Below are 16,790 nucleotides of genomic sequence, written 5' to 3'. Positions count from 1 at the left end.
CCGTGCCATGTAACCCCGTTCAGGGGCCACACTCGCATCGTAGCACTCTAGCAAGTCGTGATTCAGTCGCTCCGTCCACTCAAAGGTCGCGAGATCCCGCCGCTTCATCGCATTGAATCCATTTTCATTGGTTCCCCCAGCTCTAGATTGGTCGGCATTGTTGGCCGACCCATTGTCGGGAGCCCTGCGTGTTCTGTTGTTTTGAACCGCACTCACTACAACTATGTTTGGTGTTGACATTGTTGTTCCCACGTACACCAAACTCTCGCTTTCAGTTATCCCGTTCTCAGCCTTCCTAGAACTGCCAGCTCACGCAGATTCTCAGGGAGTAGGGCGAGAGCGGTTGCGACATTATATATATATATACACACACACACACATATATATATATATATATATTCCAATTGGAAACGAGTCAGGCGGCCCTCACTGTTTACGATTCTGTCCCCCCGAAATCAGTCCAGGGCCATTTGACACAACGCCCGACACTCAAATGAAAGAGAGAGTTTAGTGTAGTTACATTAAAAAAGAGTTAGTTTACAACCAAAGTAACAAAACACATGAATTTTCAATCAAATAATTTAATTTTCATATCAAAAATATTAATCCTCATAAAAAAACTGTATAACCAAATTTGAAGTTTTTATCTAAGTAGTAACATTTTTAACAGAAAAGTTACTTTACTAACAAACTTAGACTTTTTACTAAAATAGTTACACTTTTAACAAGATGCACATCAATTTTCAATCAAATGGTTGAATTTTTATATCGAAAATAATAGTTTTCACCAAAAAAAAACTACTTTACAGCCAAATTTGGACATTTTACCACAGTAGTTAAATTTGAAACAAAACACACATACATTTTAAATCAAATGGTTGGATTTTCATACCAAAAATATTAATTTATAACGAACAAATTATTTTAAAACCAAATTTGAACTTTTTACAAAAGTAGTAAATTTTTAAACTAAAAGTTACTTTACTAACAAACTTAGACTTTTTATCAAAGTAGTTAAATTTTTAACAAAATACATATGAATTTTTAATTAAATGGTTGAATTTTCATACAGAAAATATTAATTCTCAACTAAAAATTACTTTACAACCGAACTTAGACTTTTTACCACATTCTCGTCGCGCGCTTTGCGCTCGATAATGTATATACGGTGCGCTACGCGCTCGGTCTTTGTGCACAGACTTTTTAAAACTAAAGGTCAAAGTGTCGACAATAGTGATTTGGTGGTTGTGAATTCTCTTTTGTTAAAACTCCTTCGGTAATAACGAACACATTCTCATCACGTATCTCGTGCTTCGCACTCGATTTTATCCCTGAAATTGTATATCATTCCCATAAATGTATATTATTGTAATTCATAACATGCATTGGTATTAAAACAGACGTAGTTTCATTGTCTCGTTTTAAAAAATGTGCATTCTTAAAAAAAATGTGGTTATTAAACATTTTATTATAATTTTCTGTCGCTTTTTCATCAACTGAATGTGCTTATTTCTAATGTTATTTTTACATTTTAAATGTGACACATACGGTATATACAGCAGCCTTATCGTTTTTTAACTTAAAACTTATATCCAGACTATACCTAGACTTGGTCAATTGAATTTTCTATCGCATCGTGTTCTACATCGCAGCTGTGGTGCCCTATTGCTTCATCTTCTAATAATTCACTAAAAAAGTTTCTCAAACCATTATAATACGAATATCCGTACAGAGAATTTTTAAATCTTGAAAGAAAGTGGTCTTAAAAATATTCAAAATGCGCTCACTTTTTGAATCTTTATCCAAAATGGCTAACTAACGAACTTGATCTTTAGTTTAGGACACTAAAAGAGTTTTCCAAAGGATCGTGCACAAAGAAAGACAGACAGACAGGCCGACAGACAGGCCGACGGACAGACGGGCGAACAGACATACCATCATGCATGCAGACATACAGACACATTCGTAAAAACCTGTTTTTCGGATTCAGGGGATCTTGAAACGTGGACATTTGACCAAAACTTGGGGGAGGGGGGGGGGGTCAAATTTTAAGCAAATCTAATACCTTCTCTGATGAGAATGAAAAAAGTTACTTTACAACTAAATGATTCAATGTTCATACCGATAATATGATTTTTCAACAAAAATGCTTATTTACCACCAAATTTTGACTTTTGACCAAAGTAGTTAAATTTGTTTAGAAATGAATGAATATTCATACCAAAAATATTAATTTTCCACAAAAAAGTAAATTTTTAACTAAATAGTTGAATCTTCTACCATTTCAAACTAAAAAGACAAATCTCCAACAAAATAGTTGAATTTTCATTAAAAAAGTAAATTTCCAAACAAATATTTGAATTTTCTAGCATTTTGAAATCATGGAGACGAATTTATTGCTACAAAAGTGTTAAATTTTGGATAAAAAAGTTATTTTTCAACCAAATTGTTGAATTTTCTATCAGTTTCAAACCAAAAACTAGAACTTTCAACAAAAGAGTTAAATTTTCAAGAAAAAAGTTAATTTTCGACCAAATGTAGACTTTCTATCAAACCAAATAATTTTCCAACAAAAACAGTAATCTTCAACCAAATGGTTAAATTTTCTCATCAAAAATATAAATTTACACACAAAAAGTAAATTTTCAATCGAATAGTTGAATTTTATACCATTTTAAATTAAAAAGACTATTTTTCAACAAAACAGTTAAATTTTTAACCAAATATAGCTGCATTTTTTAGAAAAAAAATATGAGTTTCCAACTAAATAGATGGATCCTCAACCAAACAAATTTAATTTTCTATCAAAATATTTGAATTTGAAACCAAAAAAAATTATATTTATTTACCAAAAAGATCAATTACGAAACAAAAAAGGAGAATTTTGAACCGAGAAAGAAAAATATGTTCACTAAATTGTTCAATTTTGAAACTAAAAACACCAGTTTTCTACAAGAAAAGTTGCATTTTCAAACCGAAAATGTGATTTTCACACAAAAAAATGACTTTCGAACCAAATAAATTAGTTGAATTTTTAACCAAAATTGATAAATTTTCAATGAAAACCCTGATAAATTCCTTGACAGGAGATAATATATAAAAAAAAACACAAAGTAACTTCAAAGTAACTGAAGGTTAGGAACTTTTGATTTTTAAAATGCTATTTATTTAAATAATAAAATCGGTATAAATTTGTTTAATCGATTTTATGATTTAACTGAATGGTCTTATAAAAAAAAAGAAAAAATGCCTAAATACAACTATAATGAAAACATCAGTTTTTTTCTCAGTTATCATTAAATTTATTATATATATATATTAAATTTTCACGTATAGAAATGAATGTTCAATTTCAAAAAATAAATTTTCAACCAAAAACTTAAAAGTTAAATTTTCACATAAATAATTGTATTTTCAAAGAAATAGTTCAATTTTTAACGAAGGAAATGAATTTTCAACTAAAAAGAAAATTTTATAATCAAAAATGGAGCAGTCAAATTTTATGTTAAAAGTAAAATAAAAAGTTGAATTTTCTACGAAATTGTTAAATTTTCAACCAGAAAAATGAATTTAGAAACAAATTAAAGAATATTCTTTCAAAACAGTCGAATTTTCAGCCGCTTCACCTCTTTAGTTGCAAATTTAACTACTATTTTGATGAAAATTAGTTGTTTTTTTTTAATTCCTTGAATGAAAATTCAACTATTCCACTTTTGATTACGAATTGATTTCTTGGTTGAAAAATCAACCATTTGGTTGAAAATGCATGTATTTTAATTGAACTTGGTCTCTTTTCGTTGAAAATTAATTTTTTTGTATAGAAATTTATATATTTTTAAAATATTTTTGTAACATTTTTTTTGTTAAAATATGTTTTTTTTTATTTTTTCAAATTGAAAATGTAAGTATTTATTTTAAACCCGTTTTCTTATCCTTGAAAATTGATGTTTTTTGTTGGAAAATTCATCTGTTTCAGTTTAAAATTCAAATCTTTATTTGTTCGGATTATCAAATATTACATTTCTTGTGGATAAATTATCTTTTGTGGTTAAAAATTCATATATTTTTTTCAAAATGTTCTTTTTTAGTGCATAATTAATAAATATTCTTGGTTCAAAATTAATCTTTTTGGTAAAAAACTAATCTTCGTATAGAAATTCCCTCTTTTTTGTATTGAAAATTCAACTGAACTTGATTGAAATTTGAACAAATTTGTTGAAAATTTTATTTTTGCGTTCAAAAGTCACCTCTTTGCTTAAAAATTAAAACTATTTTGTTAAAAAAAATTTGGTTTTGTTTGTTCAATTTAACTGTTTTTATTAAAAGTTAAAATTTTTTTTTGGTTGAATTATCAATTATTAAATTTTTTATTTCATCTTTTTTATTTTAAAATTCATTTCTGCTTTAAAAAACTTTTTGTTAAAAATTGACTTTTAACTGAGAATTTAACTATTCCATATTTTGTTGAAAAATGATATTTTTATAGTTGAAAATTCATGTGTTTTGTTCAAAATAAGTCTTTTTTGGTGCAAAACTAAGCTTCTTGCTTGAAAATTCATCTTTTTGTTTAAAAATAATCTTCTTCGTAGAATTGTTTACTTTTTTAAATTGAAAATGCAAGTACTTGGTTGAAAAATTAAAAACTTCGTTAAATTTTTGTTTACATTCATCTCCTTGATTGAAAATTTCATTATTTTGTTAAGAATTTGATTTTTTGTGTTGAATTCAACTGCTTTGGTTTTAAAAAAATCTTTTTTTTGTTGAAAATTTATGGTTTTTAGTTGAAAATTCATCTCATTATTTAAAAATTAATTTTTGTTGTTAAAAATTGTATGTTTTTATTGAAAATTAAATTATTCAATTTTTTGTTGAAATTTTAGCATTTTTAATTGAAAATTCATGTATTTTGTTCAAAATTGTTTGTTTTTTTTGTTGTCAAAAATCTATTTTTTAACCCTCGGCATGCAGACATCTTGGATTTTCCCCCACTCAGCCTGAAGAACTGATACGAACGATACTAACCAACGTGAACCAACATCAATGTCAAAATCAGGGTCGATTTTTTAGAACGAAAATCAACTTGATTAAAAAAAGGAAGATAACTTTCTGAAATTTGAGAAGGAGGGTTGATTCAGAGATGTTGGATTTTTTTATTTCAAGTCTGATTTTTGAGAAACTGGGCAGTTAAAATTGAGATTGATTTGATCTCGCTTGTCACATGATTTAAAATGGCGGATGTATAGATAAGCCAAAGAGTTGACCGAGTTGACGGACTGAGTGACGTGAAGAGTTTTTATTTATATTCATTTCTAATAGTTGCTTCGTATTTTATGATGCAAAGGAAATTTACCTAGAGAAATACATATCTACTAAGTTTATAGACATTAGATTGGAATTCAAATATGGTGCGTTGTATTTTAAATCATGACTTAGTGTTTTAGAGGTTATATTTTCTAAAGAGGTAAATACGAGTTTTGTTTACAGAGTGTCACGCTTCATACAGATGTTGGGGAAATCAAAATAGAATTGTTTTGCGAAATGTGTCCCAAAACGTGCGAGGTGAGTTTAATTTATTTTTATTTTTACTTTGGAAGAATTGAAATTTGAAATAAATGGGCTGTCATTAAAAAATTTATTTCTAATTTGACTTCAGCTTTTAGGGTTTTTTTTTTATTAAATCGAAATCAACGATTTTTTATCCTTGACTAATAGGGCAACCTGTTTGTTTATTGATTTTGAGATTCTCTGGAAAGATGTTATTTAATAATAAAAACATTAAAAAATTTAAAAGTCCAAACGTCCGCGAACGTATTTTTCTCTTTGCTCTGAAAAGCAATTTTTTTAGTACAGGTCAATTTAAAAAGTACGAAAAAACGAAAAACGAATTTTCAACGAAACAGTTTTCAATTATTTACGAATCTTGTCAAAACATCTAAAAAATCGCTGTAAATCGTTCAAATTTTAACCAAAAATGGTTTAATTCTTGGAAAATAACAAAATTTGCCTTAAAATCATTATTCCAATTTTTTTCATAAATCTAAATAAAGTGATTCTCTTGAAATCTTTCGAAATTCCTTAAAATTTCTAAATTTGTTTTTGAAGTCTTCAAGAATCAACATTTAAAATTTTTCATTTAATAAAATTTAAAAAAATAGTTTACAGGTTTTGAAAAAATTTCTTAAATAATTTAAAACTTTTAAAGTTTTAAAAAAATACTTGAAGACAATAGAAAATATTCTTTAATTTCTTGGGAAACTGCAAATTATTTTTGTTTTTGGAAAACTACTTTTAAGAATTCGCTAATTTTTTTTTGAAAATTTTATATATTCGAAAAAGAATCTGGAAAATATAAAAATAAGTTATTTTTCTGTAGAGGATTTTCCAAAAAAATTTTTAACGTGTAATGTATTTTTAATTGCTTAAAAACTCTTAAATTACGTAATATATTGTAAATTTTCTCAAAATTTCTTAATATTTCGTAAAATATTTCAAAATTAATGCCTTTAAACCCTCCAATTTTTTTTTTAATTTTCAGAACTGTTTTGATCTTTGTTCTTCAAATTTTCTATTGAAAATTAATCTTTTTAATTTAAAAGGAATTACAAATTTGCCTGGCCAGCTGAAGTATATATTTTTTATTCCCTTGGAACCTATAAAAATCCTTAAAAAGCTCTTAAATATTTTCAGAAAAATTTGCCTTCAAATATTCCAGATAATTTTCTGACATATTTTGAAGTTGAAAAAATTGTTAATTATGTTTTTCACTCCCAATTTTTCGCAAAATCCTTTTAAAAATATATTCTTTTGAAATCATTCAATTTTCTTGAAAAGATTCTTTGCTGTTTTTGGAAATTTTCAAAAATCGTCATTTTATATTTTTTTTATTGATTAGAATAAAAATGTTTTAATTATAGTTGAATTTTCAACTAAAAAAGACACATTTTCAAACAAACATGATGTAGTTAAATTTACAGTAAAAAATTTACTTTTGTAAGAAAAAATAAGGAATTTTCATAACAATACTTAAATTTGTAACCAAATATATGGATTTTAAACTATAATAATGAATGTTCAATTAAAAAAATGAATTTTCAACCAAATAGTTGAATTTTCGACCAAAAAAATTAATTTTTAACTTTAAGGATTGATTTTCTACCAAAAAAAAAAAAAATTTTCAACGAAACACACAAATTTTCAACTAAAAAGGATATATTTTCTATTTTAAACTAAAAAATATGAATTTTCAACAAAATAGATGAATTTTTAACTAAAAAAGATAAATTTACAACCTGAAATGGAATAGTTATATTTAAATTTAAAAAATAGTTTTTAACCATACGACACGAATTTTTAACAACATAGTTAAATTTTCAACCAAATAAATGAAATGTCTACTAAAAAGATGAATTTTTAAACAAGAATATTAACATTCTACCAAAATAGACGATTTTTTAAAAAACAAAATGCATGAATTGTCAACTAAATAGTTTAATTTTTAGTTAAAAAAATTAATTTTTAACAAAAAAAAAAAAGATTTTTCAACAAAAAAAAAAGAATTTTTAATAAAATAGTAAAAATTTTAAACAAAGAAATATATTTTCAATTATAGCGATGAATTTTCAATTAAAAACTCAGTTTGGAACGTAATAGTTGAATTTTTGAACAAAATGAAAAACATGATTTTGATCTATTTAAAGATTAATTTTATATTTAAGGATTAAACTATTTTATTCAAAAATCGTTTTTTTTCGGCTTAAAATTAATTTGTTCAAATTAAAAGTATAACTAATCAATTATCGGTTGAAAATTGATCGTTTTTTTATCTCTTTGGCAGTTGAAAATTAAACTACTTTGTTTATAATTCTTTTTTCTTTTTAGTCAAAAATTAATTTATATTTTTGGGCTCGTTACTCAACTGTTTTATAGAAAAATCGCCTTTTTTACTTGAAAATTAAACTCTTTTGTCTTCGTTTGTTTTTCTTTGAAAAATAACTGTTTGGTTGAAAATTAATTTTTTGATTGAAAATTTTTTTCTCACATGTCGGTAAAATTTTTCTTCGGTAGAAAATTAAACTCTTTTTGTTAAAAAATGTTTTTTTTTTGTTTGTTAAAAATTAATTTTTTGAAATAAAAATTTAACTTCTTCAATTTTTGTTGAAAATGAACTCTTGTTAAAATTTCGTACTGTTTTCTAGAAATTGCTTTTTTTTATTGAAAATTCAACGTTTTTGTTGAATGTATAATTATTTTGTGAAGAATTCAACTATTTTGGTAAAAATTAAATTTTTTGGTCGAAAATTGTTGAATATTCGTATTTTTGTAGAAAAACTTTAATTATAACTGTTTTTGGTTGAAGTTTTAATTTTTTTGTTGAACAGTTCGACTATTTAGTTGAAAAATAAGTGCGTGGTTGGACATTCATATTTTCTGGTTGAAAATTTAAATCTTGCCAAAAAATTGATTTTTATTGTTACTTTTTTTTTGTTTTAAAAAAATAAACTTTTAACTGAAAATTCATGTCCCAGAACTTAGATCCACAAACTTGTTTTTTCGAAAAATTGAAAGTTGTGCTGAATTGTGCTAGACTTGTGCTCACTTGTGCCATAAACGCTTTTTTGAAAACTCAAAAATTACGGGCACAATTTTCAAAAAAAGTTTTCTTTGCTAGATCCGCAACTTTTTACTGGAGCAAAAAGAAAGGTTTTACTAGGCGGCTCGAAATATACACAATTTTGTGCAGGAAATAAAATTTCGACAAACCTAACCGTAAAAAAAAGAACCAAAAAATTTTATTATTTTTAAAAATTTCGAAAAACGAAAACTTGTGCTGAGTTGTGCTCGACAAATACGGTCTTTATTCTCTCCAATAAAATTACGTGAGATCAACAGTTCTTGTATTAAAACTCAAATGGAAAAACTCAAAAAACAAAAGATTTCATTTAGTTTTTGGAAATTTCACTTTTTTTATATTTTCTGTTTTTTGAGTTTTACATTTTAAGTTTTAATATGAGAACTGTTGATATCACGTAATTTTGTTAGAGAAAATAAAGTCTACATTGTCGAGCACAATTCAGCACAAACTTAAGTTTTTCAAAAATTTTAAAATGATACAATTTTAAAAATTTTTTTCCAACGGTTAGGTTTTTGGAATTTTTCTTTCCGTAATTTTGGATTTTTCAAAAAACCGTTTATGACACAAATGAGCACAGCTTTCATTTTTTCGAAAAAAATAAGTTTGCGGATCCAACTTTCGGGACATTGAAAATTCATCTTTTCCATTTTTTATTCAAAATAAATTTTTTTAAATCCTTACTGTTGTGTAAAAAATTATCTTTTTTTTTGTGCTGAAAATTGGTTTCTGTTTAATTCAGGAGTTTTATCTCTATTTAAATTTGCTTTGAATTACTTATTCTAAATTGGCAAAATCGTTTGCTTTTAGAATTTTCTGGCACTTTGTGCCAGTGATTATTACAACGGATGTTTGTTTCACCGAAACATAAAAAATTTCATGGTCCAAACGGGAGATCCAACAAATACTGGTAAAGGCGGTACATCAATCTGGAATCGAAAATTCGAGGACGAATTCAGAGAAGATTTAAAACACAATACGCGAGGACTCGTTTCAATGGCAAATAACGGACCAAATACAAATGCAAGTCAATTCTTTATAACTTATGCACCACAGCCACACCTCGACTTAAAATACACTCTTTTCGGGAAGTAAGTAACAAATAAATTTAATTTTTTTTGGATAACAGTACTACTATTTCGTTGAAAAGTAAATTATTTTGCTGGGAATTGAACCTTTTTGTTAAAAAGTCATCCTTTTTTGGTGGAAAATTCGATTGTTTTGTTGAGAATTCGTACTTTTTTATAGAAAATTCATCCTTTTTTTTTGTTGAAATAAACTGTTTTGTGGAAAATCTACATTTCTGATTGATTCATTTTACTGCTTTGTAAAAAAATTAATCTTTTATTGGTTGAAAATGTAAATTTAATTGTAAATTCATCTTTTTTGACATAAATTAATCTTTTTTTTTGCAAAGAATGCAACTGTATAGTTGGAAATTAATCTGTTTTGGTTGGAGATTAAACTATTTGAATGGAAATTCGTCTTTCTTGGTTGAAAATTGAAATTCTTTGTTGAAAGTTGATCTATGTTGTTGGACATTTATTTATTTTGGTTTATAAATTCAAGTGTTTTGTAAAAAATGCATCATTTTTTTATATAAGATTATCTTTTTGTTTGAAAATTCATGTTTATGGTTGAAAATTTGAATTTGGTGAAAAATTCATCTATTTTGGAAGAAATGTAATCTTTCTTATATAAAAATTCGACCTTTCAGATTGAAAATGCATTCATTATGTTTAAAAAACTTAAATTTTTGGATTATACGTTTAATTGCTTTGTAAAAAAATCTTTTTTTTGTATAAAATTAATCTTCTTGCTTAAGAATTCATCTCTTAAAGTAGAAATTTAATGTTTCTTCGTTAAAAATGCAAGTAAATGATTGGAAATTAATCTGTTTTGGTTGAGTATTTAACTATGTTGGTGAAAATTCGTTTTTTGTTGTTGAAAATTGAACAACTTGGTTAAAAATTGAATTATGTTCAAAATTCATTTTTTTTTTACAAAATTTATATTTTCGTTTTCAAATTTAAAATACATTCTCATCATTTATGATTGAGAAAGGATTTAAATTATCCGAAATTTGACATCACAGTTTTTCAACGGATCTCTACGTTTTGAGACTTCCTGAATCCGAACATCAAGTTTTTACGATGGTGTCTATCTGTCCGTCCGTCCCTAAACACGATAAATCTAAAAAAAAATGAACGGGTCAAATCGATCTTTGGAACACTTTTTGTAGGTTCTAAAAGTAAGGACGAGTTCATTAAAAAACCGTTTTGGATAAAAATTCAAAAAGTTATAGTATTTTAAAAATTGTTGGGACTATTTTCTTTTTTTTTTAAATGGTCCCAACAATTTTGAAAATGTTCTAGCATTTTGAATTTTCATCCGAAATTGTTGCCGAGGAAAACCGGGAAATGATAGTGAATTTATTATTTGACCGGGAATTTTACAAAATTTTTATTCTAAAAATTTTGTCCAACTTTTATTTCAACCGTTTTTAAATAATTTCCTAAATTTTGATGTTTATAAATTATTATATCATTTAGTTTAGAATGCTTAATTCGAAAATCTTTCACTTTAAAAATTTTCCATTTTAATTTTTAAGCATATATTTTAATTTAAAGAATTTTAAAATGCAGTTTCAAAAGGTAAGAAAATTAGAAGTTTTCAAAATCGAAGATTTTTTTATAAAAAACAGGGAATTTTACGAATTTTCAGAAGAAAAATTCGCCCAAGTTCGATTTTAAGAGTCTTTATAATAATTAAAGTGCAGCTTTGAGGATTTAAACAATTAAAAATTAAAAGCGTTTGAAGTTGACATTTTTTGATAAAAAGCAGTTTTATTTTATCAGCTGTAAATATAAATAAATAACTTAATTATTTTAAAAATGGATCTGTACTCAAGTATAGAAATCTGAACAATAATTGATTTGACCAAACAATTCTAGATCCGTTCAAAATTTGAGAATTTCCAGATTGTAACTGTTTCAATCCGAAAGTCTTGATAAGAATTTAAATTAATATATCATTTATTCCGATAATTTTATTTTTAAATAAAAATTTTCATGATTTATCAATAATATATTTTTAATTCAGAATTTCAGGTATTCCTTTATATTATTTTTTTATATTAAATTTAATAAATAGCTTTATTAAATTATGATTTCTATTGATTTTCTCAGCTGTTAAAAAATTTAAACGTGCGTTTTACTATTTTCAACTTTAAAAAAATCCATAATAATATAGTCATAATTAATGGTTTTTATTAAATTAAAAATATTGCGAGTCTAAATTATTTAATTTTTATTTAAAAAGTGTTTAATTTATAAGTGAAATTGTTAAATTTTGACGCATAAATAACAATTGAACACTTATGTGTAACTATTTCAAATTATTTAAAGTTCTAAATTTAATTGGAATCTTTTTGAAACTTCTGAATATCTCTTAAAATTACTCTAATATTTCTACAAATAATAAGTGTTCTATTGTTATTTATAAATTCAAATTTAATTTTTTTTATAATTTGCAGGATTTTCTAAAAGTTATAGAAAAAATTCAAATCATTTTAAAATATATTTAAAAGTTTTGACCAAAAAATTCGAAAATTATTTTGAATTTGTAAAAATTTTAAAACACTTCTAGATTTCTCAAGATTATTAAATAATATTTTAAAGCTTTTGAAGGATGCCTAGACTACTTAAAATAAAAATAATTTAACTTCTAATTTCAGAACTGTGAAGTTAAAAAAATGATTTTTAAAGTTCATTGCTTGATTCTTTAATTTAGACTATTGAAAATTTTAACTTGGATTTCTATTTTTTGAACTTAATCTGAATCTTTGAACTCTATAATTCAGAAAAGTTTTAAATTTTGCAGTTTATTTGCATTTCATTTAATATTGTTTAATTGAAAAGTGTTACTAGCTTCCATTTGGTACTTGTAAATTTTTGAACATTTGAATACACAATTTTTGAATTGCAAAACTTTTAAACTTCAATTTTAAAAGTTTGGAAATCAAGGGTTCCACTTTGAATGCTTTCATTTGTTGCTTATTGCTTTATATGGGAAGATGCTTAGAATATAGTTTGATTTTTTAAATTTCATTGGCCGTGAAAAATGTTTGCGAACCGGGCAAAAATTGGGAATTTTTTTCTTCGGTTAAACGGGCACCCTGTTCTGTTTTTACTCTGTTTTGAAGGAAAGTCTCGTTTTTCTGTGGTTTTTTTCTCGCATAAATGAGAACTGTATTGATAGAACCGATTAAGAAAATCCAAGTTTTGGTTAAAAGTTAATTATTTTTCATAGATTTTTGTTCTTGATGCATATTTTTTAAATTAAAAATTCTACTATCTGGCCGAAAATTTAATTATTTTACTGAAAATTCAATTTTTTTCTAATAGATTTGCCTCTTTGGTTGAAAATATATGTTAGTAGGTTAAAAATTCAACTGTTTGGTTGAAAATTTATCTTTCTTGGTTGAAAATGAACTTTTTTGATGATAATTCTTTTCTGATTTAAAAGTCAAATGTTTTCTAAAATATTCGACTTTTTAATTAGAAAACTCAACTTTCTTGTTGAAGATCTGACATTTTGAGTAAAAAATTGGTCCGTTTGAATAGAAAATTCATTTTTTTAGGTCAATGTCAAATGTTTCCTAAAAAATTCGACTTTTTGCCTAGAAAACTCAACTTTTTAAAGATTTGTCCTTTTAGATTGAAAATTTATTTTTGAGTAGGAAACTTTATTTTTGGGTGATAGGGAATTATTTTTCATTGAAATGTCTACTATTATATTTTTGGTTCAGAATTAATCTATTTTTCTTAAAATTCTACTGTTTGATGGAAAATTGATTTATTTCGTTAAAAATTAAACTATTTGCTTAAAAAGTAATTTTTTTGTTGCAAAAACCATAACTTTTTATTGAAAATTCATATTTTGATAGAAAAATAATCTATTTTCGTTTAAGGATAATTCTTTTTAATTAAAAAGTCTAATATTATATTTTTATCCAGATTGCACATTTTTTGGTTAAAAATTGTACTATTTGATTGAAAATTCAACTATTTTCTTCAAATGTCATCTCTTATGGTCGAAAATTGAAATTTTTTGTTGGAATCCTCATCTTTTTGGATATAAAGTTGATCTTTTTGAACAAAAAATGTATCTTAAAGTGAAAAAGTCATCTTTCTTGGTTAAAAGTTCAACTGTCTTCTAATAGATTCATTTTTTCCTATGAAAATTCAACTAATGAAACTAACAAAAATAAAAAATTGTGGAAAAACGACACAAATTACGAAAAACAATGATGTAACAAAAATTTTTTACCCGTAAAAAAGGCTAAAAATTTGTAATGAAACTCTTTTTGATAGAACGCGTAGTTTGCTTTTAATCATAAAGAGATATAAATTTGTAATAATTGATTACATTTTCATTATTTGTGATTGAGAAAGTATTAGAATTTCCCGAAATTTGACACGACAACATTCAAATTTTGAACCAAACGACGAATTTGTTAGAATTTCATCTTTTTGGTAGAATTTTAATCTTTCTAATTTGAATATTCGTACTTTTGGATTGAAAATTCTTCTTTTTTGTTAAAAATTTATATTTCTGGTTTAGAAATTCAATTGCTTTGTAAAAACTTGATCGTTTTTGTAGAAAAATAATCTTCTTGATTAAAAATCCATCTTTTTGTTCGAAAATTCAAATTTGGTTGAGAATTTACCTCTTTAGTTAGGAATAGATATTTTTTTGTCAAAAATCTAACTATGTTTTAAAATTAATCTGTTTTGGTTGCGGATTGAAGTATTTTGTTGAAAATTCGTCTTTTTCAGTTAAAACTGAAAATATGCTGTTAAAAATTCATCTTTGTCGATAGAAAATTAATTATTTTAGTTAAAAATTCATTTTCTTGGTTAAAAATTAATATTTTCAACTGAAAATTTAACTATTCCATTTTTTGTTGAAAATTAAACGATTTGTTTCAAAATTAATCTGGTTTCTTAGAAAATTATTTGTCTGCTTTGAAAATTCACCTTTTCGCATTTAAAAAGTCAAAACTTTTTTAAAACCTTCGACTTTTTAGTTTGAAAACTTAACTATTTTGCTTCAAAATTCAAGCACTTTGTTGAAACTGCAATATATTTCGACTTAAAATCTTAGAAATTTAAAGCCTTTCATATTTAATCCGATAACGTATCTACATTAATTTTATTTGCAAGAATTTATTCCCATATATATAAATTATAAATATATTTTAAGCTGCAAAGTCTGAGTTTAAAAAAAAATTCCATAAATTTGCATAATCTTTTTTTTTTCTAGAGTTATCGATGGAATGGAGGCCTTGGACCAACTTGAAAAACTTCCCGTACACCCCAAGAATTACAAGCCACTCACGGAAATTAGAATAAATAAAATTACCATACACGCCAATCCTTTGGCAGGATAAATTTTATTTTCAGGAAAACTTGACATGATATGGTAAGAAAATAAAATGAAACTTTTTTATTTTAGATAAAAAATGTATGCGTGAAAACGTTTAATAAATTAAAACTGTTCTTTTTTGTTGATTTTATTCTAAAATTTGAATATCGAAATCTTTAATTACAAAATTACAAAACAAGGTGTTATAAAAATTGAAGTATATTTATAAAATAGGATATCTACATTTGGCATGAGTTTTTATATTGAGTTTTTCGTCAATCATCATGATTAAAAGGGCTTTTAAGATATATTTCTGCTGGGTACTTTGTGCCCATAATTTCTATTTGGTAATCGCCCAATTCCAAAAATTCCTTTGTTACATTTTCCCCCTCGGGATGTCTCACATATCTGAAAAATTAGAATAATAAATATAGTATATTCAATATTTTCTTTTATAATTCACTTTTAATTATTTTTTAAAACTTACCCCTGTCCAAAGCTTTTTCCTAAATTAAAATCGTAATCTCCTCGCCTTAAATATCCAACAACAACTCCATTTCTGTAAACTGTTTCTAATCCCCAAACTGGTATTTGACTGGGGGAAAAAAACATAAGATAAAATTGGATTTAATTAAGTACAATTAAAAAAATAAATAATTACTCGTGGAGGTAAAAATGCGCGATTCGTTTTTTCACTCCTTTTTCTCCAAGTTCTTTCACAGCCTCGCTTCCTAAATACTTTTTATCTTTACGACACATAAAATCGAGTCCTGCTTCAATTGGATTATCGTCTGATCTTAGATCGTAACCCCACAATGGAAATCCTGTCCAAGAAATTTCGAATCAGAATAATCCTTGATAAAAAAACTGATTGCTAATTACCTTTTTCACTTCTGAGGCTGTAGAGAGCCCTAAATCCGACGAGTTTTAATTTCGAAACTCCTGCTTTTCTCAAAGAATTATAAACCGATTCACACGATTCGACAGGAATATGGAGTTGATATCCAAGTTCACCGACCTCCGTAAATCGAAATACCCTTGATAATTTTCCATTAACTTTCAGCAATTTGGAATGTAAAAATGGTAATTCTTTTTCTGAAAGATCTGCGTCGACGACTTTTTGCAGAATCTTGCGACTAAAATAATAATTTACTATTAAGATTACAATTTTCGTCGTCTCTAGCATCACTAGAATTTGTGTGATCCTTTTTGTTTCCCTTTCTTAACAATGCCTCTTTTTCCCCCAGGTTTCAAGAAACTTTCCATTTTTCTTTTATCTTAAATGAAAACTGAACTCATGGAACCCGAGAACAAAATCTAACTATTTTTGGTTAAAAGATCATTCTTTTTGGTTGAAATGTCTACTATTGTATGTTTGGTTCATAATTCATCTCGTTTTTTTTTAAAATGTAACTGATGACAATCTGCTTTGGTTAACGATTCAACTATTTTGTTGAAAATTCGTCTTTTTATGTTGAGTGTAACTATTTTTCTATTCAAATTGAAATATTTCTTTTTTGAAATATCAATTATTAAATTTTGCGTTGAGAATTTAATTTTTTTAAATAAAAATGGTTGAAAGTGCAATTGTTTTGTAGGAAAATTCGTCTGTTTGGTTTAAAAATTCCTCTTTTTCGGTATAAAATTCAATGGCTTGGTTAAAAATTCTTGTACTTTCTTCAAATTTCGTCTTTTTTAGTAGAAAGTTTATCTTTTTGGTTGAAAATTCATA

At 25.5% G+C, this 16,790-nt stretch overlaps 2 protein-coding genes across 5 annotated transcripts in view; one reads left to right on the top strand and one right to left on the bottom strand.

Annotated features, from left to right (window-relative positions):
• Positions 1-5,024: 5,024 nt before the first annotated feature.
• Positions 5,025-16,790, top strand: part of LOC117179653 (peptidyl-prolyl cis-trans isomerase-like 3) — an 18,417-nt gene continuing 6,651 nt past the window's right edge. The window contains exons 1-4 of the mRNA XM_033371662.1: positions 5,025-5,405; positions 5,485-5,559; positions 9,440-9,720; positions 14,957-15,115. Of these exons, the coding sequence (XP_033227553.1) occupies positions 5,403-5,405; positions 5,485-5,559; positions 9,440-9,720; positions 14,957-15,083 (486 nt within the window). The 5' untranslated portion in view covers positions 5,025-5,402 and the 3' untranslated portion in view covers positions 15,084-15,115. The remainder of the gene's footprint in view (positions 5,406-5,484; positions 5,560-9,439; positions 9,721-14,956; positions 15,116-16,790) is intronic.
• The window catches only part of LOC117179651 (sarcosine dehydrogenase, mitochondrial), a 42,083-nt gene continuing 40,554 nt past the window's right edge, over positions 15,262-16,790 (bottom strand). For all 4 annotated transcript variants that reach the window (XM_033371658.1, XM_033371660.1, XM_033371659.1 and 1 more), the window contains 4 exons: positions 15,941-16,194; positions 15,720-15,882; positions 15,546-15,653; positions 15,262-15,466 (listed from right to left, as the gene is read on the bottom strand). In XM_033371658.1, coding sequence (XP_033227549.1) covers positions 15,334-15,466; positions 15,546-15,653; positions 15,720-15,882; positions 15,941-16,194 — 658 coding nt within the window. In that variant the 3' untranslated portion in view covers positions 15,262-15,333. The remainder of the gene's footprint in view (positions 15,467-15,545; positions 15,654-15,719; positions 15,883-15,940; positions 16,195-16,790) is intronic.

This window comes from Belonocnema kinseyi, chromosome 9, assembly GCF_010883055.1.
Source record: "Belonocnema kinseyi isolate 2016_QV_RU_SX_M_011 chromosome 9, B_treatae_v1, whole genome shotgun sequence".
Taxonomy (NCBI): Eukaryota; Metazoa; Arthropoda; class Insecta; order Hymenoptera; family Cynipidae; genus Belonocnema; species Belonocnema kinseyi.
Note: the sequence above shows the minus strand (reverse complement) of the source record. Positions and strands in the feature narration are given on the sequence as shown.